At 39.3% G+C, this 22,282-nt stretch overlaps 7 protein-coding genes across 17 annotated transcripts; 4 read left to right on the forward strand and 3 right to left on the reverse strand.

Annotated features, from left to right (window-relative positions):
• The first annotated feature begins 57 nt into the window (after window positions 1-57).
• Ir31a (Ionotropic receptor 31a) lies at window positions 58-6,596 on the forward strand. 9 transcript variants are annotated; one of them, XR_016269215.1, is made up of 9 exons: window positions 58-301; window positions 360-850; window positions 908-1,735; window positions 1,792-2,078; window positions 2,136-2,275; window positions 2,335-2,401; window positions 4,741-4,992; window positions 6,015-6,205; window positions 6,287-6,596. XR_016269215.1 is itself a non-coding variant. In XM_018003963.2 (7 exons), the coding sequence occupies exons 1-7, from the start codon at window positions 154-156 to the stop codon at window positions 6,076-6,078; spliced, it is 2,025 nt and encodes a 674-aa protein (XP_017859452.1). In that variant the 5' UTR covers window positions 58-153; the 3' UTR covers window positions 6,079-6,596. The 9 variants fall into 9 exon arrangements, 5 of the variants coding, with proteins under 5 accessions (XP_017859452.1, XP_089320735.1, XP_089320737.1 ...); XR_016269216.1 differs by having other exon boundaries at window positions 6,033-6,205; XR_016269217.1 differs by lacking the exon at window positions 4,741-4,992.
• lft (Limb expression 1 family member lowfat) lies at window positions 2,832-5,474 on the reverse strand. 2 transcript variants are annotated; one of them, XM_018003971.2, is made up of 5 exons: window positions 5,306-5,474; window positions 4,317-4,510; window positions 4,093-4,256; window positions 3,841-4,031; window positions 2,832-3,779 (listed from the first exon to the last, which is right to left on the reverse strand). In XM_018003971.2, exons 2-5 carry the CDS (start codon window positions 4,387-4,389, stop codon window positions 3,401-3,403), a joined length of 807 nt encoding a protein of 268 aa, XP_017859460.1. In that variant the 5' UTR covers window positions 4,390-4,510; window positions 5,306-5,474; the 3' UTR covers window positions 2,832-3,400. The 2 variants fall into 2 exon arrangements, with proteins under 2 accessions (XP_017859460.1, XP_089320743.1); XM_089464617.1 differs by lacking the exon at window positions 5,306-5,474 and adding an exon at window positions 5,021-5,161.
• Frmd5 (FERM domain containing) lies at window positions 6,590-9,980 on the reverse strand. The gene is made up of 8 exons (XM_018004018.2): window positions 9,592-9,980; window positions 9,160-9,264; window positions 9,053-9,095; window positions 8,806-8,979; window positions 8,370-8,749; window positions 8,222-8,310; window positions 7,360-7,577; window positions 6,590-7,298 (listed from the first exon to the last, which is right to left on the reverse strand). The coding sequence occupies exons 1-8, from the start codon at window positions 9,679-9,681 to the stop codon at window positions 6,646-6,648; spliced, it is 1,752 nt and encodes a 583-aa protein (XP_017859507.1). The 5' UTR covers window positions 9,682-9,980; the 3' UTR covers window positions 6,590-6,645.
• An 87-nt stretch (window positions 9,981-10,067) lies between these two features.
• On the forward strand, window positions 10,068-12,135 carry Sps2 (Selenophosphate synthetase 2). Its single transcript, XM_018004020.2, has 5 exons — window positions 10,068-10,220; window positions 10,283-10,451; window positions 10,655-11,030; window positions 11,097-11,290; window positions 11,539-12,135. Exons 2-5 carry the CDS (start codon window positions 10,289-10,291, stop codon window positions 11,919-11,921), a joined length of 1,116 nt encoding a protein of 371 aa, XP_017859509.1. The 5' UTR covers window positions 10,068-10,220; window positions 10,283-10,288; the 3' UTR covers window positions 11,922-12,135.
• Window positions 12,136-12,280: 145 nt separating this feature from the next.
• Cand1 (Cullin-associated and neddylation-dissociated 1) lies at window positions 12,281-16,849 on the forward strand. Its single transcript, XM_018004017.2, has 8 exons — window positions 12,281-12,544; window positions 12,614-12,997; window positions 13,056-13,345; window positions 13,418-13,580; window positions 13,644-15,002; window positions 15,063-16,281; window positions 16,346-16,492; window positions 16,561-16,849. The coding sequence occupies exons 1-8, from the start codon at window positions 12,500-12,502 to the stop codon at window positions 16,686-16,688; spliced, it is 3,735 nt and encodes a 1,244-aa protein (XP_017859506.1). The 5' UTR covers window positions 12,281-12,499; the 3' UTR covers window positions 16,689-16,849.
• A 341-nt stretch (window positions 16,850-17,190) lies between these two features.
• ClpP (Caseinolytic protease proteolytic subunit) lies at window positions 17,191-18,408 on the reverse strand. 2 transcript variants are annotated; one of them, XM_089464618.1, is made up of 4 exons: window positions 18,378-18,408; window positions 18,128-18,266; window positions 17,639-18,064; window positions 17,191-17,584 (listed from the first exon to the last, which is right to left on the reverse strand). In XM_089464618.1, the coding sequence occupies exons 2-4, from the start codon at window positions 18,167-18,169 to the stop codon at window positions 17,285-17,287; spliced, it is 768 nt and encodes a 255-aa protein (XP_089320744.1). In that variant the 5' UTR covers window positions 18,170-18,266; window positions 18,378-18,408; the 3' UTR covers window positions 17,191-17,284. The 2 variants fall into 2 exon arrangements, with proteins under 2 accessions (XP_089320744.1, XP_017859510.1); XM_018004021.2 differs by lacking the exon at window positions 18,378-18,408 and having other exon boundaries at window positions 18,128-18,371.
• A 636-nt stretch (window positions 18,409-19,044) lies between these two features.
• LOC108609676 (uncharacterized) lies at window positions 19,045-21,737 on the forward strand. The gene is made up of 7 exons (XM_018001399.2): window positions 19,045-19,179; window positions 19,351-19,387; window positions 19,440-19,675; window positions 20,347-20,483; window positions 20,551-20,828; window positions 20,887-21,407; window positions 21,477-21,737. The coding sequence occupies exons 1-7, from the start codon at window positions 19,144-19,146 to the stop codon at window positions 21,579-21,581; spliced, it is 1,350 nt and encodes a 449-aa protein (XP_017856888.2). The 5' UTR covers window positions 19,045-19,143; the 3' UTR covers window positions 21,582-21,737.
• Window positions 21,738-22,282: the final 545 nt, after the last annotated feature.

Raw genomic sequence — 22,282 nt, forward strand, 5'->3', positions numbered from 1 at the left:
ATTGACCCTTGCTCACTATTAGGCGTTAATTTTTTTTTCAATTTGCATTTAGAAGTGATTTCTGTAATTTAAAATGTCAATCAACTATGGCCCCTACTATGCTATATAAGAAAGCCTTTTGCCTTGAACATCGCAGTAAAAAAGATATTTGACATGCATTCGAGCGCTACAAGAGTAGTGCTTACCTTGGTGAGCATATTTTCTGTAACAGTTTTCGCTATGGAGGGTTCAGTTATAATGGACTACAACACGCGCCTTGTTAGGACAAAGCAATGCATAATATTTGCCTGCTCTGAGCATGGTATGTTATTCGTATTTATAGCTTCTTCACTTTTAACTTATGCTTGGTTTAATTTTAGATTTGTATTTCAACGTTCTAGCACTCATGGCCGCCAATCAATTCGTTCAACCGGTCCATATGAATAGCTCCTATGACTTGGTGTCAATTTTAACAAGAGAAAACTATGCGCGAACATCTGTGATTGTGGACACGACCTGTGAAGGCGCTCCTAAACTGCTAAAAGAGGCGTCTGCCAATAGATATTTTAATAAAACCTATCAGTGGCTACTGTGGGGCGTTGAGGCGAACATCACTGATTTGCTACCAATCGATTTAGATTATGTTGGTCCAAATGCACAACTCACGTATGTGAATAAAACAAGCGACGCCTATTTGCTTTGGGATGTGCATTCAAAGGGTCGTCATCTGAAATCACCACTAGAATTGCATTTGATAGCAAAACTATCAACGGAGCTACATAAATTGGTTGTAATTAACGAGATATTCGATCTGCAGAGCATCAAATATCGCAGTCAGTTCAATGGCCTGACTCTGCGAGGCGCAAGTGTTGTAAGTAAGGAGTGATATCAGATGGAATGAATATTATACATAGTTTCACTATTGTAGATCGATCAGGAGGACATTTTGACGAATCAACAAATTGAAGCCATACTGTCGAGGCCCACAAAGGATGCGGGTGTGGCAGCATTTATCAAATATCATTATGAACTGTTGAGCTTGCTGCGAGATCTCTTTAACTTCACCGTCAACTTTCGCAATTCGAGAGGTTGGGCAGGCCGATTGGGCAACACAACTTTTCGACTCGGCTTGCTGGGCATTATAAAGCGCAATGAAGCAGATATTGCAGCATCTGGAGCATTCAATCGAATAAATCGTTTCGCCGAGTTCGATACAATTCATCAGAGTTGGAAGTTTGAGACAGCTTTCCTATTTCGATTTACGCCCGATTTGGATACGCGTGGCAAAAGTGGAAATTTTCTAGCACCCTTCAGCAGGCAGGTGTGGCTCTTCACCGTGGCTACTTTGATTGGCATTAACAGCATTTGGCTGCTGCTGGACTATCTAAGCAAAAGATGGCATTCTCAAGCAATGCAATGTATTGAGGAACGAATTTTTAATATAAGGATCCGCAGAAATTTGAGTGCTCATCAAGCAATTACGAATTCTCACAGCAACTGGACAGAACGTATTCTACACACTTTTGGTGCTGTTTGCCAACAGGGAATGGAACCAATTCCCAGGGATATGCCGTCACGCTCCATTGTCCTTACAGTTTTTCTTTTCTCCGTCGTAATGTACAATTATTACACCTCATCTGTCGTTGGTGGACTGTTGAGCTCCTCGGATCTAGGGCCAGCTACCGTGGATGAAATAACTAATAGTCCCCTTAAAGTATCGTTTGAAGATATAGGATACTATAAAGTTTTATTTAAAGTAAGTTAAATATTTCAATAAAGCCAATTCACTTATTAATTGTTTGTTTACCAAAGGAAAGTTCCAATCCAACTGTGACTCGTTTGATAAGCAAGAAACTGTCTGCATCTAGAGGTCCCAATGAAATGGGTGTGTATGGTCACATAGAGGATGCGATTCCATATCTAAAGAGGGGTGGATTTGCATTTCACTGCGAAGTGGTTGACGCTTATCCCATAATAGCCGAGTTGTTTGACGCCAATGAAATATGTGATCTACGCGAGGTGTCTGGCCTAATGGAGGTAGAAATTATGAATTGGATTGTCCATAAAAATAGTCAATATACCGAACTCTTTAAAACAGCGTAAGGATGCCATATACCATGTCGTATTAGGTCATACCTTTATATATATAATTTCAGTATGTGTAAAGCTCGGGAAGTTGGGCTGGTCGAAAGACTACTGCGACAGCGTCAAATGAAGAAACCGGAATGTCAGTCTCTATACACCGTCTATCCAGTGACTATATCGGGTGTTTCTTCAGCATTCCTTACGCTGTTAAGTAATATATTTTGTTGAATGTTGTTGTTGTTGTTGATTAACTTAATGCCTTACTTTAAGGTGGAGTCTTAATCGCTTTATTTGCATTATGCCTGGAAATAGCATCGGTCAAATGGCAAATGCGAAGGTAAGATTATAAAAGGTTTTTTTTGACTTACATAAAGTCTTTTTTACTTGTAATATTTATATATATTTTGAAGACACTCCTGGACTTTTTCAATTTTATTTTTAATTCAGTTAATCATAATAAATACCCTACTGAAAAATTTCCTATTATAACTGAACAAAACTTTGCATACAGAGATGCAAATTAAAAAGTGTGTTGAAAGAGTTTGAAAGCTTCAAATGTCCGTCTAGCCAGTTAGACATCAGAATCCCTCTAATCAATTGAATTAGATTTGCGAGTAAGAAATACGGAAAGCCAGATAGATTTTTTAATATATTGGTTTTATTTAGTGATTAGGCAATCGACATATGTATATTATGTATCAATATAAATCTTTTTATGTACCAATTGAACAAGATTTTGTTGAAAAGTTCTCAAATAATAAAATAACTGCATTGCCAAACGTTTCGACTTTATTATAAGGAATTTATGAAGTTAGTTTAAAAAAATTTATCTAAATGGTTATTTGCCTCGGATGAGTTGCGCTTGGCGCTGAGACAGTGTTTCGATATATAAATACACATGCATATACACACAATAAATTTAACTATTCTATTTAAGTTTAGTCTCAAAATAATTCCGTAAATTCAGTATTTAAAATCACAATTTTTCATTCCGAAAGTATTTTGCACTTGTCAGTGTTTTTCTTTTACCGAGTTTTCCTTTGTATTTTCTTTCTGTCACAAATATGAATTATTCTCACGTCTTCCTGATTTCTATTTTAAAATGAGCTTTAACGGATTTAACAGAACTCGAGATCATATGGTTTTCTTTTGCCAATAAAATAAACGGTTGTTTGTGTAATGCGGATTATTTCGTCGATTACTTTCTGAATATATATATATATCTATGTATATATACGATGCTATAATGGTGCCAAGACTATGAAAGGGAGTCTTCCATATATGTATGCTAAGTGTGTTGTCCCCTTTTTTATAAACCTCTACCGTTGTCCACAGTTCAGTTTTCAATAGATGCTGCGCCCAAATTGCTGCCACCCAATTGATTGTGTGCTATCATTAATATGTCCTTTTTCTCCTTGGGAAAACGTAGCTCGCGCCCTGCCATGCGTGCCGTCTCGAGCTCACGTTCAGCCAAGACTAATTCTCTTCTCAGCACTCCAGGATTCTCCTGCTCACGTGCTATCCAGTCCAGGGCCATTTGAGCTCTCATTTCATCATCCAAGCTACGATTGGAGTAATGTGCAACTACCTCCTGTCTAGAGCACTGACGCTCGCGCATCGCCTTCAATGATCCATTCCAATGCAGTAGTTGAAACACGGTCATCAATTCTTGAAACTCCAGCATCGTACGGCCCTTATTTGCCTCGAGCATGAACCTAAATTCATATATATTAATAATTATATATGTAAGTCTCAAATATTATATTTCTTACGTACCTAAATGCACCGATACCCGATTCTGGTAATTCATTGTTTTGCGGTGTTCCCTTGAAAGAGGCGCGTGCATCCTGAACAGCCTTTTCAATAAATTCATCGGTTATACGACGCGACGGATGCTCATTAAATACCGAATTCATGAGTGCAATTTTAGCCGAACTTCGTCTAGCTTCCGCTTTCGTTGGACAATTCTGAAAGGGTTAACGGTTAGCAATTTTTACTCTATCAGCAATTTTACTCTATCAGTTATACCTGAAAACTACCAAAACAACTGCCGCCAGGTAATGTAACGAAGCACACATAGGGCTGGCTGTTCGATGGAATCGATTCATAGATCACTAGAGCTCCATTCTTGAGCTCGACTCCTCGCGATTGTTTCATTTGCCAAAACTCTTGCAAAGCTTCCACAACATTAACTATGAGTAAAGAAATATATCAAATAAAATAAGGCAAAATATTTATAGAAATGGGCTTACCCCTATAATCTCGATCTTCGTATAATCCAGATACCATTGGCAAAGCCCAGAAGGGTTCTTCCGGATAGACCATTATACGCTTGCACTTGGTGATTATTGTACAAGAATGGAGCTAAACAGTGTATATAATTTGCAACTTAAATCATCACACTTGGAAATTAAGAATTCATCAATCAATATTCGTCAATCTTTAACTGAAAGTAAAGTGCAAAAATATTATACCACGTAATATTATTTAATAATATTTAACAATCTTGTAATCTTGTTAGTTTGGAAATTTCTCGACTTCGTTTTCTTTTTGCACATGCACATATATGTATTCATTCAACACCCTACGCATTTGTAAAAGTACATTAAGTCGCTGATATTTCATCATCGGCATTTCCAGTTTGCTTCTTAAGTCATCTGTTTTATGCTCTTTTAGAAATCGCCTCTCCCACAGACACGGCGCACTGGCACTCGGACACAAACACATACACATGCATATGCTTGCAGACGTACATATATAAATGTATGTAGGTAGGTCTGCGAGTTGTATGTGCATATTTTACAAGTGGTACAAGGAGTATACACACTTGAAACCCATAATTAATATATGTATATGTATACGCATACATACATATGTAAGCCGTTAAATGACTGTGGACAAACGACACGCATACTCATATAAATAGAAGTACGTACATACATGAATGCATACTTACAAATAGGTGAACTAAATTTTTCCAACTGTAAATGTCTTTTTTTATTGCCCCACACAAATCAAATACTTGCGCATTAAAATTTATTATTTTGTCTCTTGACTTGTGTGTTGTTTTAATCTATTACAATCCTTATTTTGTATCTAATAATTATAAAATGGCGTTCACACCTCTACGCCAACTCACAAAAGCTAAAAAATAGCTACACACGTAGTCATATATACTTTTATGCATATATATAAATATGCACTTGCAAGTGACAAACTTGTTGAGCACAATAAAACCAACCTGTGATTTTCATTGCCGACTACGCGTATGCGCACTGTTCAATTATATCGGTTTGCAATTTTTCACTGTGATCGTACATAAGCTTTGTCGCAAGTGTTGGATAAGGTACAAATTTAATGATTTGCTCGTCAGATTTTATCATCATACTACAACAACAAAAAAAGGGGCTCCTTATGTGGTTGGCAGCATGATTGTGTGACCGTCGTACATAGTACTCCTATTCGCAACAATTGATCGCATCAAATGTTGCCGATAGCTATCGATATATTGGAATAACTGAATAAAAACACGGAAATGAAGTTTATTTTTGCAAAGCTAGTTTCTTCTTTGGAAAATCAAATATTTGTATTATCTAATTTACAAGTTATCTTATATTTTAATTTTTCTGATTTTATTGGGGATTGAGTCTAAAAAATGTGAAAATGCACTTAAAAAATGTTTTGATGGAAATATTATCAAACTGGAAAATCTCTTTCAACAAGAGTTTTTTTTTATAAATTAAATGGTACTATCGAATATATGGCTGGTATGCATATCCAATTACTGGCAAAATTCTTCCCTATCAATTTCTTTATTCCTTAACGATATAATAGATTTAAGCACTGACCAGAGAACACAGACTCTGGTCAGTGATTTAAGTGTCTTGTCAGATTGTTTTTTTCTTCGGTTTATATATGTATTTAAAAAAATATATTTATTATCTGTACAGATGGAATCGTTTTTTCAGACCTACACGTGTCCACAAAGGAATAGCTATACAGGATCAAGCCTAATATATATGTATATATAGCTAACGCAATACCTAATTTGGCCTTGGCTTTAACTATGATGTTAATGCTTAAAGATATAATAAAAATTACTTTCAAACACAAAAGAAATGCTGATTTCTAATTATAAAAGGTAATTTCAGACATTTATTAAAAAATTAAATTTATCCGGCACTAAATTTTCTGAATTTTGTTTTTGAAATATTTTGCAAAGGATTATTCATGTTAATTAACATAAACATGTTCAGTAAGAGAGAGAGAGAGTTTCACAGCATACCCAAAGTGTGCGTCGTCTACTCGTACTAACAGAGTGCTATAAAACAGCCGGTGGTGCTGTAAAGCTCGTGTAAGTTGACAAGTGGCCAAGTAAGTCGATCTTGGATGCATATATCATTGATATATTAATTTTAGTATTAGTTCTTGAAATATGTAGGTTGATTTTGCTATGGGAGGGATTGGAATCAAAAATTGTTGTTTATTTGCCAAACATATTCCAATTGTAACATTTAAAAAAAACTTAAAAAGACTTGTAACTCATATATTTGTTTATATACGAAGTCTTGTCAATGAAAATTACACTTTTTTGCCTAGTTTTTCAATGATAAACTCTTTTAGGGGCTGATAATACTGATAGCGCAAACTAAGCATTTCGGGAGAGTTTCGTACGCGTTCAAACATTTCCAGCTCTGATTCCATGATGAGGACAGCTGTGCCAGCCATTGCGATTACAACAAAGATAACGGATGGTATAAAGGCGTGTAATAAATGGAATTTACGTAAACTTTTGCCACCATTGTTAGGATTGGAGTGTGTGCGCGAAAATTTGCCTAAATGTTTCCCACTGGCGATACCGACGGAAGAGCTTGAATTTAAGGCGGGATTGGGCAGCGCATAGTACTGCTTGGATGAATAATAAAGATGCTGTTTGGAGTCATTCTGGTTCCCACGCGGTTTTCCAGCCACGTCGTATCCGCTCGCTGTGAGTCCACTCTCCGTGGACGAATGCTCCATGGAGTCACGGAACGCATAGCCGGATAAATCGGAACCCATGTGATTGAGTCTATCTATATTCGAGGAGCGAAGACGCGCCTCTTCGCAAACCGGCTCCAGGCTAGGCATTTGCAGACTACCATTGACGCCAGTGTCCTGGCCATAGATGAGAATGCTCGGCGCCATGGAGCAGCCCAGTGGCTCAGACATTGTGGAACGTGGCAAACTGCTGTAGCCTGTAAAATTAAAAGGATTAATATTTATCAGTGGGGTAATTTGAAAGGCTTTACGGCTTACGTATTTGTGCTAGGTCGCCCTGCGGACTGGAGGGCGTGGCTGGTACACTGCTCGCTTTGCGCTTGCTCGAAGTTGAATTGGTCATTTTTTGCTCGCGTAATGCGTTTATGCTTTCAGTCAATATCTCGCGTTCAGTTCGACCCGTATAACGGAACTTGGTGCCCCAGGAGAAAAAGCCACCGCCAGAGACAACAGCTGCATGCTGGCTATTTGGTAATCTATAAAAAGAAAAGAAAAGAAAACAAGTAAGAAACCTTTAGTCGAGACTGCTCGACTACGAGATCCCCTGAACCCTTGGAGCAATAGCTATTTAAATAATTTTTCGCGTCTTTCAGCTTACATAAGAAACACGCACACACGGATATGCTTGTATTTGCCAAAGCACAAGTCTCTAGTATTTGAAATACGCTTTTTACAAACAAAACCGAAATTGGTTTTCGATAAGGTTTCTTATTGATAAAAAAAGAACGGGATGAGTTATCGATTTTTAGTGATAAACTCGATATCCGCGCTGTAAATACGGACATTTAAAAAAAATTTGAAGTCTCTAGCTCTTATATCTTCTGAAATCGACGCGTTCAAGCATACGGACAGACGGACGGACAGACGGACGGACAGACAGACGGACAGGGCCAAATGAGACTCAGCTCGTCGCCCTGATCAAGAATATATATACTTTGTGGGGTCTGCCACGCCTCTTTTTGCTTGTTACATACATTTCAACAAAACCATTATACCCTGATTTCCCATTGAAAATGGGTTCAGGGTATAAAAAACAGCGTTGGCTTTAATAAGTAAATATGATTAAATCCAGGACTGATATCCCTCTGCGAGAATCTCGTTAACGTCAAAATATACTTACGTGAAAAATAACATTTGCTCGATGGCGCATCTCCATAGATAGCGGCAAGCGGGTCCTGATGGGCACTTGAAGCCAATTGTGTGTTTTTTCTATAATTATCATTGTTAATATATATAGTTAGTTATACAGCTTCAAGGGCTTCACTTACGGGCTCCCGGCTGGCATCTGTAAAGCTTAAGTGCGCAATAAACATTTTTCCCTCGAAGTTAATTTTATGCACTTCATTCCATCGAAAGTGTTGCGACCGTTTGCCAGCTACAAAGGTGCTGATGCCCGCATGATTGATGCCCACGTAGAGCAGTGAGCCGCGATGATCCTTTACGGGATGCGGATCAATACCATATGTCTCTAGGCCGCGCGCGATGCCCATGAATTCGTCCATGGCGACGGAGGGGTGCTGGCCAGGTTTTCGCTTCTTGTGCAGCTCTATGATCTTCTTTTCCAGACTCTCGGTTTGACGTAAAGCCAAGTCCAATGACGACACATAGTCTCCCACGTGTATTAGCTCGTCATAATCACCGAGTTCCTCTGCAAATTACAAAGAGTTTATGCATCACTTTGCTAAAATATTATTTAGATCTTACCCTGCACGATAAGTGCACCCAAGGCAGCTGCCTCGCCCATCGAACAGTATAAGCGCCCATGACGAAGATCTCTCTTCAGCTGCTGGAAGAGCATGATGCGTCCATTGCCGGTGAGGCGAAATGGATCCGCTGGATAAAATTTAACACGTAACGAAAATAGTACAGGATCTATATCTGAAAACAAAATAAAAAAAGTGATTTTTAGGTTATACTCATTTTATTAAGGAAATTCAATTTAATTAAATACCTTTGCATTGCTTTAATATGGATTTGGCTAGGTCAAGCCAGTGCTAAAAATAAATATATATGTTAAATAAAACATACCTAAATATTCCTTTATTGACTCATATTTACCCTTTGTTTTCCCGTATCTACATAGCGTAAACCAAAATAGTCCTTTTCCTTAATATCTAATTGCCTACATATATGGTCGACTAGGTAAATGCCTTTGTGGAATGGCTGCAATAAGAATGAATGATAACAAGAGAGTGAAATAGTGAGAGAGAGAGAGAGAGAAAGAGAGAATACGGAAATACATTTTTAAATTAAATTCATAAAAAAGCTGTTAACTTGGATTGTTTGGTTTGTTATAGCTGAGGTAGTTACGCCCTTATTCTTATTTCTGCAGACACGCACACATGTTCGCACAGACCCACCCACACACACATTTACGTACTCATACACACACGCCCAACAAAACAGCGTTGATTTTCCTTGATTTTCTCCCTTCTTAAAGCCGAAAATGTATTCAGTCTCAGATTTAACTATTTTATTGCTTAAGCTCACCTGGAATTCGCATTCTAAGACATCCGAATCATCAAGCAGGCGAACAGTGCACTTGTACACAACATTACATTCGTTTTTACTTTTAAACATTTTATTTTTAGACTTTATTATCGACTTTAGCCAGTGCTTTAATTAAAAAACACTAAAAACTGTATATAAAAATATAACTTATGTCAGTTTTATGATCGTGTTTTTGTTCATTATCTTTAAATTTGTGTACTAAAAGTTAATTAGTTTTTAACGTTATTTTAAACTTTTGTTTGCCGACAATGTCAGTGTCCTTTATCGCCCTTCGCTTTTCTCTTAAGGGTGTTTTTTTTTTTTGCTTGAGAAAACAAACAAGATAAAAGCACCAAAAATGGACAAATGACTATAAATTGAATTATGATTTAAGGGCGTATCAGATTTGTATATTATATTATTAAATAGTAACTTTATAACAAAATAAAACATTACTATAAAATCATGACTTCAAATATTGCATATATTTCTCTTTAAATTAAAACAACGGCAAATGGTGCTGCAATCGATAAGCGTTCGATTGTAGTTCAAATGAACAATGTCAGCTGGTTCGTTGAGGTTTTCGATCAAATACTCCACGCGGCTTAACAGCTGTTTTTGGCAAAAACGTAAGTTTACTAATATATAAATAACTGATAAATATATAATATTTTGCTCTGTTATATTTTAGCACACCATGTTTCAACCAGAAGATCACGGGCTAGAGGCGGATTTTCGCCTGACCATGTTTTCCACTCTGCGCGGGTGAGGATGCAAAGTCCCCGAAGAGAAGCTTAAGCAATATCTCACGGGAACAGAAATAGTTAGTAATGCTCCTAAAAATAATGATGACTATATTGGTAAGTATTTTGTTATTCCAAAATTTATAAAAATACTTTGAGTAATTTTGCACCTTAAACAACTATTATTATATGCTTATCTAATGCTTATCTTAAATGCATACAGAGATTAATTAAAGCTTGACCTTGAATTTCTAATTATATACATATTTATGTATCTAAATATTAAATATTCATAAACTTATATTTCAAACCAAAAAAAGGATCTGGAATGGATTGCGCGGTTGTACCTTTATCACGGCATACCGACTATTCGCTCGTACAGACTGTTGACTTCTTTTATCCTCTAGTTGATGATCCCGAAACAATGGGCCGCATAGCTTTTGCCAACGTTTTGAGTGATGTATACGCTGTTGGCGTCACGGATATCGATAAAATCGAAATGCTTATTAGTGCGCCCTCAAATCTGACAGAGAAACAGCGAGATATTGTGGTTCCCCTGATTGTCAAAGGCTTCCAGAGAGCATCGAGCAACAGCGGCTGTTATGGCAATGTGACTATAAAAAATATTATTATTAATCCTTGGTGTATTATTGGCGGCATTGCGACTGCCGTTTGCTTAAAGCAAGACATTATATTGTAAGTACATACTTCAGTATTAGAGCATGTCAATATACTATATTTAACACCGTTGCAACTTTTTAGACCCTCAAACGGCAAAGCTGGCGATGTCCTGGTACTAACGAAGCCACTTGGCACACAGCTAGCAACGAGTGCTCATATTTGGCAGAAGGAAAAAAATGAAAAGTATGAAAAGCTGCTAACTGAATATACGAGCGAAGATATCATGGAAACATTTGAAATAGCAATAAAATCTATGACATATCTCAATCGAAATGGTAAGCTGCAGGAATTATGTGTAATATTAATGTGGTAATATTGATGTGTTATATTGATGTGTGGGGCTTTTGTGTTGTTTCTAAAAGTCTTTAACTTTAAAAATTTTCCGATCTCCCATATTGCTGAAATTTAAATGTCATTATAAATACCACTGATATTAAATATATATATATCGTTTTGTTAATCAATTGTCTGCAATAAGGTATAGATATGGTTGAAATAATCTAATAAAATATTTATATTTTAGCTGCTTTGCTAATGAAGAAGTACGAAGCGCATGCTGCAACAGATATCACGGGCTTCGGTTTGCTGGGACATGCCAAAAATCTGGTTGAGTTTCAGAAGGAGTCGCTTCTATTTGAAATTCACAAATTGCCTATCATAAAAAACGTTTTAAGGTTTGGCGAATTAGTTGGGCAATGCACAAAACTAAAAGCTGGCAAGGCCGTTGAAACATCTGGTGGATTACTCATTTGCCTAAGCCCTGAAGCAGCTGAAGAATTTTGTGTGGAGTTTGCAAAATTGACAAGTGGAGCACAAAAGGCCTTTGTTATTGGCGAAGTTAAAGATGCGGTTAAATCTGTTGCAAAATTGGCTGAAAATGTTGAGCTCATTGAGGTGTCACTTTAAAAAATATTGTTTGGTTTAACGAGTCAAACTGAGTGTTCAACTTATGATTATTATTTCGTAAAGGTTTTGGCTGGGAAATAATATGAATTGATTTATATGTAAATATAAATTTTTTGACATTTGGTTAGATTCTTTATAACTAACAAACTAACAAGTGCTTGAATTCTGTATAATTTTAATAAAAGTTGTCGAAGCCGCGCAATCACTTTTGTAATCCTCGTTTTTTTAATACCTAAAATATAACAGAGCTGGGTAATTGTTTGAATCGAGCAATGTTATAACGGGGACCCATTGTTATCGGATGGGAATAGCCGATACAACACGATATACTATCGCACATCAAACAGGCAGGCATATCGATAACATCATTTTACTTATGCATTTTCCAGTTCCAACACGCAAATTTTTGTGCCGGAAAAAAAAATTGAGTAGACCTATTATTTTGTCTAAGACAAAACATAACTTGTGAGACGGTCACAATATTGATAATCGGCTACCGTGTACATAATTTCATTGATCTATAAATATATATTTATTTATATATTTATATACACACCGTTGAAGCAAATATATAGATCATGGCGTCGCATCAATATCATCAAATCGCAAATTTGCTGGAAAAAGTATGTATAGAATATGCATTAAACAGTAGGTAAGCAACACGTTAATATTTGCATATGTATTTTATGTAGATGACATCTACGGACAAGGACTTTCGATTCATGGCAACAAATGATTTAATGACGGAACTGCAAAAGGACAGTATTATACTGGACGATGAGTCGGAGAAAAAGGTAGTTCGTATGGTGCTTAAGTTACTCGAGGATAAAAACGGTGAAGTGCAGAATTTGGCTGTGAAATGTCTCGGCCCATTGGTCAATAAAGTGAAGGAGAATCAAGTAGAGACAATTGTCGACTCGCTATGTGGCAACATGATGTCCAACGTGGAACAGCTGCGCGATATCTCAAGCATTGGCCTAAAAACTGTCATTGCTGAGTTGCCGCAATCCTCAAATTCGCTGGCCCCCAATGTATGCCAGCGCATAACAGGCAAACTCAGTATCGCCATTGAGAAGGTGAGCACAAATTTTGTAGCATATACATATGAGCTATGGTAAAACAATTCCCTTGCAGGAGGATGTTTCAGTTAAGTTGGAGTCGCTAGACATATTGTCGGACTTGCTTTCACGCTTTGGAGAGTTCCTGGTGCCCTTCCATAGCACCATATTAAAGGCTCTAAATCCACAGCTGGCATCCCCTCGACAAGCTGTACGCAAACGCACAATTGTGGCGCTTTCTGTGCTCTTGGTACAGGCGAATAGCAATGCTTACAATGGAGTGGTCGATCATCTGCTAGAGGGTCTGGAGAATCCACAGAATCCTGGGGCTGTGCGCACATACATACAATGCTTGGCCTCTATTTGGTATTTTTATTGATTATGGATCAAGAAAGCAGTGCAGAATTTTAATATATTTCTTTACCGCTTTACCGCTAGTCGTCAGGCTGGTCATCGCTTGTGCAATCATATTGACCGTTCGATGATCTTGTTGAAGCAATATAGCCAACGGGATGATGATGAGTTGCGTGAGTTTTGTCTTCAAGCCTGTGAGGCATTTGTGCTGCGTTGCCCGGACGCTATTACTCCACATATACCTATGGTGTGTCATGCCACATCTCAGTCAATTGGAATTGATAGCTAATTTTATTTGTTTCGAATTCAGATACTCGAATTGTGCCTGAAGTACGTCACATACGATCCCAACTACAACTATGAGGCCGATGACGGTGACACAGGCGTTGCCATGGACACCGAAGAGGATGAATATGTGGACAGCGAGGAGTACAGCGATGACGACGATATGAGCTGGAAAGTTCGTCGTGCCGCTGCTAAATGTCTTGAAGTTCTGATTGCTACACGTCAGGAACTGCTTGAGGAATTTTATCGTACACTGAGTCCAGCATTGATTGCTCGCTTTAAGGAGCGCGAAGAGAATGTTAAATCTGATATATTTCATGCATACGTTGCACTGCTGCGTAACACACGTCCTGCAGACGATATGGCCCATGATCCGGACTCCATGGATCAGGTATCTGGACCGACTCTGCTGCTAATCGAGCAGCTGCCGCAGATCATCAAAGCAATCCAGCCGCTAATGCGAGAGAAGTCGATGAAAACACGTCAGGATTGTTTCCTCTTACTGCGCGAGCTATTGAATAGCCTGCCAGGCGCCCTTGGCCCCCATTTGGACAGCATCGTGCCGGGCATTAGCTATTCGCTGAACGACAAAGGCTCCACGAGCAACATGAAAATCGAGTCTCTGGGCTTTCTTTGCTCTTTGCTGCAGGGTCATCAGCCACATGTTTTTCATCCGCATATTCCATTGCTGGTGCCCCTGGTGGTAACGTCGGTGTTCGACCCGTTCTACAAGATTGCCACAGAGGCGTTGTTGGTGCTGCAGCAGCTAGTCAAGGTGGTTCGTCCTTTGGGCGCCAATGCAGTCAAGTCTGACTTCGATGTTACTCCTTTTGTGGGTCAGGTGTATGCATGTACCCTGCAGAAACTGAAGGTCACCGATGTCGATCAGGAGGTGAAGGAGCGCGCCATCGCCTGCATGGGTCAAATCATTGCCAATATGGGTGATTTGCTGCAGAGTGAACTGGATGTTTGTCTGCCCATATTTATGGAACGTTTAAAGAACGAAGTCACAAGATTAAGCAGCGTGAAGGCTCTGACCATGATTGCAGCTTCTCCGCTGCGCATTGACCTCTCGCCCATCCTTCACGAAGTCCTGCCCACCCTGGGCACCTTCCTGCGCAAGAATCATCGTGCCTTGAAGTTGCACTCCTTGGATCTTATTAATAAGATCGTCATCAACTACTCGTCGAACTTTGAGCCAAGTGTTCTGCAGTCTGCTATTGTCGAAATACCGGGATTGATCTCTGACTCGGATCTTCATGTGGCTCAATACTCGCTCACTCTTTTGAGTACAACGGCTCGTCGCCAGCCGCAAGCCTTGGTTGGCATACACGAGAAGTTCTTGCCGTCGGTGTTGATTCTAGTGCGCTCGCCCTTGTTGCAGGTGAGTCAGTAGCTCTATATATATCATGCGAGTCGGAATAGTAATTGTAATCGCTTTCAGGGCACTGCATTACAATGCACTTTGGATCTATTCCAAGCTCTTGTGCAGGCACAACTCACTGGCTTAGACTATCATTCGCTGGTGTCTAAGCTAATGGAGCCCGTCCTGAAGGGCAGCGATCCCTCAGCCAGGAATCCCAATGAGCAGCTGCAGCTGCACAAGCAGGCATATCATTCATCGGCCAAGTGCATTGCGGCCCTGACACAGCAGTGCCCACAGGTGGCGACTCCATTGGCCACCCAATTGATGTCTGAGCTACAGAAGCGTAGCAACAAGGATACCCAGATCATATTCTGCCTGCTGACAATCGGCGAAATCGGCCGACATTTCGATTTGAGCTCCATTCAAGTGCTGCCACAGACAATCATTGAATGCTTCGGAGCCACATCCGAGGATGTGAAAGCGGCAGCTTCGCATGCTCTGGGCGCCGTCTCTGTGGGCAGCCTGCAAACATATTTGCCGCTCATTTTGAAGGAGATCGAGGCTCAGCCCAAGCGACAATATTTATTGCTCCACTCATTGAAGGAGGTGATTTCATCGCTCTCTGTTACACCCAACGGTCTAGCGCAGCTGCTCCCATCGGTGCCGTCGATATGGGCGCAATTGTTCAAGCATTGCGAGTGCTCAGAGGAAGGTTCACGCAACGTGGTAGCCGAGTGCTTGGGAAAGCTTGTGCTTGTCAATCCAGAGGAGTTGTTGCCTCAATTACAGCAAGCTCTCCGTTCTGAAAGTGCTACTATGCGCACCGTTGTCGTATCCTCCGTTAAATTCACCATATCCGACCAGCCGCAGCCAATTGACATTCTGCTAAAGCAGAGCATTGGTGAATTTCTCTTCGCACTTCGCGATCCGGATCCGCAAGTACGTCGCGTCGCTCTGGTCGCTTTCAATTCGGCTGTGCACAATAAGCCGAGCTTGGTTCGCGATTTGCTGCCCACACTTTTGCCTTGGCTGTATTCTGAGACAAAGGTCAAGAGCGAGCTCATACGTGAAGTCGAAATGGGCCCGTTTAAACACACTGTTGATGATGGATTAGATATACGAAAAGCAGCATTCGAATGCATGTACACTTTGCTCGAACAGGGATTGGACCGTGTGGACGTTATGCAGTTCATGGATCACGTTCAGGCTGGCCTAAGTGATCATTATGATATTAAAATGTTGACGTACCTCATGACAGCGCGTCTGGCCGTTTTGTGCCCCGATAAGGTTTTGTTGCGTATGTGATCGATCTTTTAGTGCTTTTCAAAAGAATCTCTGCTAAATATAATTTCTTTAAATAGGTCTGGATCAATTTGTGCAACAGCTACGCGACACTTGCACCCACAAGGTAAAGGCCAATTCGGTGAAGCAAGAGTACGAGAAACAAGACGAACTCAAGCGCTCCGCTCTACGAGCGGTATCTGCGCTCTCACAAATACCCAAAGCAAGTGAGTATTATCTAAAATATGGGATATCTTCAAATACATTTCAATTAATTCTTAAAATCTGCTTGCAGACAAAAACCAGCAGTTACTAGACTTTTTAAAGTCAATTAAGGAGACTCCGGAACTGTGTAAAATCTATGATTATGTGCAGAAGGATTCCATTACTGGCAATTCAGACATTGCCATGGACCAGACTTAAATATTGTGTTTTGATAGCGCGAGCTGTTCTATGAATATTATAATTTTATTGATAAATAATGTAATAAGCATGTGTGAACACAAAATTGTATCGTCTATATCTGATACAGCCATTAGTTTTTTTTAACTAAGCAATAAACCGATTTGTAATACTGCTCCAAATGATTTGAAATATATATACTCTATTATAATACAGGATATATATTCCAACATTTACATAGGCGCGCAGTATAAAATGAATCAGCATTTAAATAAAATTTTTCATGAAAAATGGATTTTGAAATTTGTATTTTAAAGATTTCTTGTTAACAAATTACAATTTCTAATTTAAATTTTCTATGAAAAGTATCAAACGGAAGTTAAAGTTAGTTCTATTGTTTTCTAGACTCTTCTGATGTTCAATTATTTATCTATATTTACATTATTATAACTAAATTGTTGTTTATCGAAAGCAGCAACATATTTAAATGATCGTTAATTTAGAAATTTGAAAGGCAACTGAATTCCTGAATATTCTAAGAATTTTTAATGTGATCTATCCAATGAGTTACAATTCAAAAATTCAGATTTTCTTCGGAATTTCAAAAATTCTGTAAATTAGCCCGACTGTTGTTTGGATCTCTTCTTCTCTGTATTTGTTTCGGAGATTAGCTTGCCTGTTGCTGGTCCGCCATCAGATGTTGGCCCACTGTCTGAAACCGTCTCTGGTGGATGCTCAAGCACATGATCAATTATGCCTAGGGTCTTGGCCTCTTCTGGGGTCATGAAATGGTCACGCTCCATACGCGAACACATCTCGTCATAGGAATTTTTCGCATGCTTCACATATATATTCGTTAGTTGACGCTTTATCTTGATGATCTCCTCCGCATGTATAAGTATGTCCGTGGCTTGACCCTGAAAAACAATTAACAGATTTAATCACTACACCTAAAAGCTAGTCGACTTTACCTGAGCTCCTCCGGACGGCTGATGTATCATGATGCGTGCATTCGGCAAGGAGTAACGCATGCCAGGTGCTCCAGCTGCCAGAAGTAGGGAGCCCATTGAACAAGCCTGGCCCACACACCACGTCGCTATTGGCGGCTTCACATACTGCATCGTATCATAGATTGCAAGACCTGCCGTAACCACGCCACCGGGTGAATTGATATACAAATGAATGGGCTTGTTGACATTTTCTGACTGCAGAAAAAGTAGCTGAGCAACGACCGTAGAGCTGATATCATCTGTAATGTTGCCCATAAGACAGATGATACGCTCCTTCAAGAGACGAGAGAATATATCATATGCCCGCTCTCCTCTGCCCGTCTGTTCAACAACCATGGGTATTAAATTTATACCCCTCACATGCTGCGCGGTCGTATTGCACTGCCTCTGAATCAACGTGGGGGTAAATTAACAATTATTTATGTTTCAGTTGTAGCAGATTTCACTTACGTGTAAACCACGAAATAATCGACTGCCGGCGTTCCTGAACATAATTCCCTCGCTGGTGTTGTTTCTTTTTTTTTTTTATCAAACTGAATCGCAAAATCCGCAAAACAGCTGGTTTTATGAGGTTGAGATGTGTCGCTCCCTAGGCAGTAAAAATCATAGCTTAAACAAATAATTTATAACACAGACTGCTCAGTTATAAGATATTTCGTAAGCAATAAAGGAAAAACAAAAAAAAATCAAAAGAAATTACATATACGTATGTGATGGCACTTACAAAAAACACTCACTCCAATCGTAATCGATAGTAAATATCGATAGCAAAGAACAGCTGATATGCAAATTTGAAGAAATACAGTTTTGAAATATCTATTTGAATAAAATAAGTAATTGAGTATAAATTGTTTACATGTTTGGGCAGGGCTTGACTTAACTTTAATTTATCATTTTTTAATTAAATTTGAAATTTTTTTAAAAGTTCGGAAGACAGAAGGTTTGCTATGCTCTGCTAGCTGGGCCACTACTGTATGCTGACTGCCGACATACGACATAATATATGTACTCAATGTACATATTAACATAACAACACTGCTTGAAAGAAAAGAATTTATTTTTATATGTATGTGTTGCCAGCAATTCCAATTGTTAAAATATCGGCAATGTATTTTTGATATGTTGCAAAATTGGTCCTAAAATTGCTACAAATACAATGTGGCAATCAGTACTAATATATTTTCCACCACTGTGACCGCTGAAGCGCGCCACATTAACTTTTTTTGCTACTTGTTTGTTTGTTTGGCTTGATATATGGGCGTTTGTGTGCGGCTTTGCACATATGCCACGTAAATGTTGCAATTGTATTGAACTAGAATTCACGCAGCCAAGATCAAGGTAATTGCATCTTACCAACTGCTACTCTAGTTTCATTCTGCAATTTACTTTTAAACCGATTGGATGTGGTTTAAAGCGCTCTTCAAATATTTCCAAATCAGTTTTCGTTTTTTGTTTGTTTAATAAAAATGTTATACCACCTCATAAGAATTATGATATTAATGGTAGGTACGCTTGTGCGCTATTAATACAAGGATTATATTGGCATAATGTTGATTAACTTAATGACTTTGAGTCTACAACAAATATTCAAGTGCTCCTCTTCAGATTAAATAGTTTTTAAGTTGGACTGTAGTCTTTCTTAATAACCCTTTCAATAACCTCCTTTGTCCCAGGTTGTTCCATGCTTCTGCACTGCCCAGGATTATGAAGGTAAGTTGAATAAATCGCATAATATAATAATTACATTCATTTCATTGAACAGTCGCTGATGTTCAATGTACATTTTCCAACTCGGGCTCGAAAAGTGAGGATCTGATAACGGCCACGCTGAAGAGGCCAGCTGGATTTAAGGGCGTGCCCATGTTTGCGGATGATCGAAGTGGCCTCAAGGACTTGAATCCGCATTGTCTGATCTCAAAGGATATTACCGATATGGACGAGCGAACATATCAATTAAGAATCAACGACTTTACGCAATGTGGCGTGCTCAAAAGAAACGTATGTAGATTTTTGATTGATTGAAATGAGTATATTGGCTTTGTGTAATGTCCATATCGCCGTCTGTCCCTCTTTATAAATTTCATCGTAAATAGACCAAATAAATCGTAAATATTTATGCGGCTGCCGCCTCAACTTGTAGTGTTTAGATATTTTATCTATAACAACTTTCTAGTTAGAAACTGAGCAAGCGAAAAAGTTGCAGTGGGCATTTCCGACTGCAGAATACTCATGCACGGCTCATAACACTTTCAGATCCATTTTTCGATTTTCCACGCAATATCTATATATGTATATATATGCGTATATTCTTTTTATGAAAATCAATAGAGAGTTCTGGCTTTAAATATGTAGAAAATACAGTTAGCCACCCCTTAATGGGAGTAGATATTTCCGTCATTTCTTTTTATTCTTTTTCTGTCAGCCCCAGTGTATATTACACATTTTAGGTCTCTAGCATTAATATGTTCAATATACATGTATAAGGGTTTGTATGAAATTTTGGATCGATCTTTATAGAATCTTAAGAGTCATTCAGGGGTGTTCTAGCTCTAAAACAGTGAACAGCGAATGAGTATTCCCACTGATGGCTGGATTACTGCTAAGCCCATATCAAGTTATTGAAGAATCCTTCGTCTACTCTATAAATTGAATATAATTCTCATTTGCAGGGCTTCGTTCACGTTCGCATTTGGTTTCCACAATTTCCTGGCGTTGTGATGCAATCGGACCAGGAGCTAATCATTATGTGCAAGCCGCCAGAGCCAACAGTAATAGAGAATAAGGCGGCTGGCTTCGCGGGCTCGTTGTATGCAGAGCTTTGGCAGAATCTTTGTTATTGGTATTTATATTTATATATCTATATTTCCTTGCAGTCCACATGGCGCACGTGTGTCGGGCATAGTTGAGGAGATGCCGAATCGATTGGAGTATGAGGTCGCGCTGTATAAGGAGGCGCCGCCCATAGCACGTGTCAGCGGCACGAACAACCCAGTCAGCTCCTCGAATGACCCGGCCTCTCTGCTGGCTGACAACGATCAGGCCGTGGATCAGGCCGTGCCCCTGGGCACCAAGCTGCAGCTGCGAGCACGCATCAGCCAGTCGGTGTGGAAGTATGTGAAGCTGATGGAGGTGACTGTGTCGCCAGATCCGGGTAAGTGGCAGGTGTCTTTAGGTGTGCATGGTTCCTCTATTGTCGCATTATCAATCAGAGAATCCACTTGCCACGGGCTCTGTTTCTCTGGTGCACAACGGTTGCCGCAATCGGGAGCTGGCCACAATTATTCCCCATCAGCCGGCCAAATATCGGGATCGACCCAACGAGGTGTTTCTCGACTTTGAGGCCTTTTTGCTCAGCTCGATGAAGGAGAAGGCCACTCTCTGGATACACTCGCAGATCAAGGCCTGCATCGACATGGCCGACTGCACGCCCGACTTCTGCGTGGATCTCTACGAACCCTCGGGCCACGGCCGCAAGCGACGACAGATTGAATCGGCAACGGAATCTACAGCAAATACAACTACAGTGAACGGTCCCATGATGCAACGAGCTGGGAATTCCACTGCTGCCTCGGAGTTCAAGCGCTTCAAAGAGAACATCGAGTACACCGTTATAATGCCCGGGCAGGTGAACAAAAAGGTGGGCCTCCTAATCGATTTGACGTCGCAGTGTCGCGGCGCCCTGCTCATTAGCTCGTTTTTTGTATTCATGATTACGCTTTGCTGCTCGATTGTAAGTGCAATTAGAACCGGCCCATGCTGTTATATAACTCGCTAATAATAATAATTCCTCTACCTTCAGAGCTGTTTGATAGCATTGCGCGTGCACAACGAGAAAAAACTAAGACATCGCCAGTTCACCTCCGGGTTCAACACAGGTTATGCAGGTCGAGCTACGGTTCAATAAACGAAACGGGAAATACTTCAGCAGCTAAAAAAGAAATCAAAATAAATAGCCGAAAGAGCTCAGCATTTAGCATTGGTCTTCGAGCTATGTATATCATATGCATTTATCAAGTGTACCTTTACTTTATATAGAGAATAAAGAAATTAGATGAAATGAATTCAGCAAAAATCTTTTACAAACTTTAGTTTTGAAACATACATCTACATCTTGATGACCTCTAGACTTATTTTCAGCATATATTGTAGTAGAAGCATTAAATTAATTTTTAACTGAATTCAAGCTATAATAGATTTATATATATCACCTGGACTTGCCTATGGGCTCTGTTTTAGATATATTTCCTCAGGTTTAGGGAGTGTAAATTATTTGCAAAATTTTCATTGATTGGTTTTATACATATTGATGGCATATATACTAGTATTCGTGAACAGAGAAACTGTTTCGTTTAACGACATTAATTTGTTTTTCTTATATGATTTTATTTTGATTAAAACTTGGCTTGTTGTGCTTGTAGCTGCCAATTTATTGGCATTTGTTGAACTTGACTTGGTGCAAAACAATTATTTATTTATTTAATGCCTTATTAAGCGTTATCTGCCGCGCGATATCCGAGCACAGAGGTCAGGCCACTGGTAAATGGCCAACAATAAAACTGTCAAGTTGTCAGAGGCGGGCCAACTAAGCTGCAAATGTCAAAGGCA

The sequence above is a fragment of the Drosophila arizonae genome, chromosome 3 (genome assembly GCF_054131065.1).
Source record: "Drosophila arizonae isolate 15081-1271.41 chromosome 3, UAZ_ARI_1.0, whole genome shotgun sequence".
Classification (NCBI taxonomy): Eukaryota; Metazoa; Arthropoda; class Insecta; order Diptera; family Drosophilidae; genus Drosophila; species Drosophila arizonae.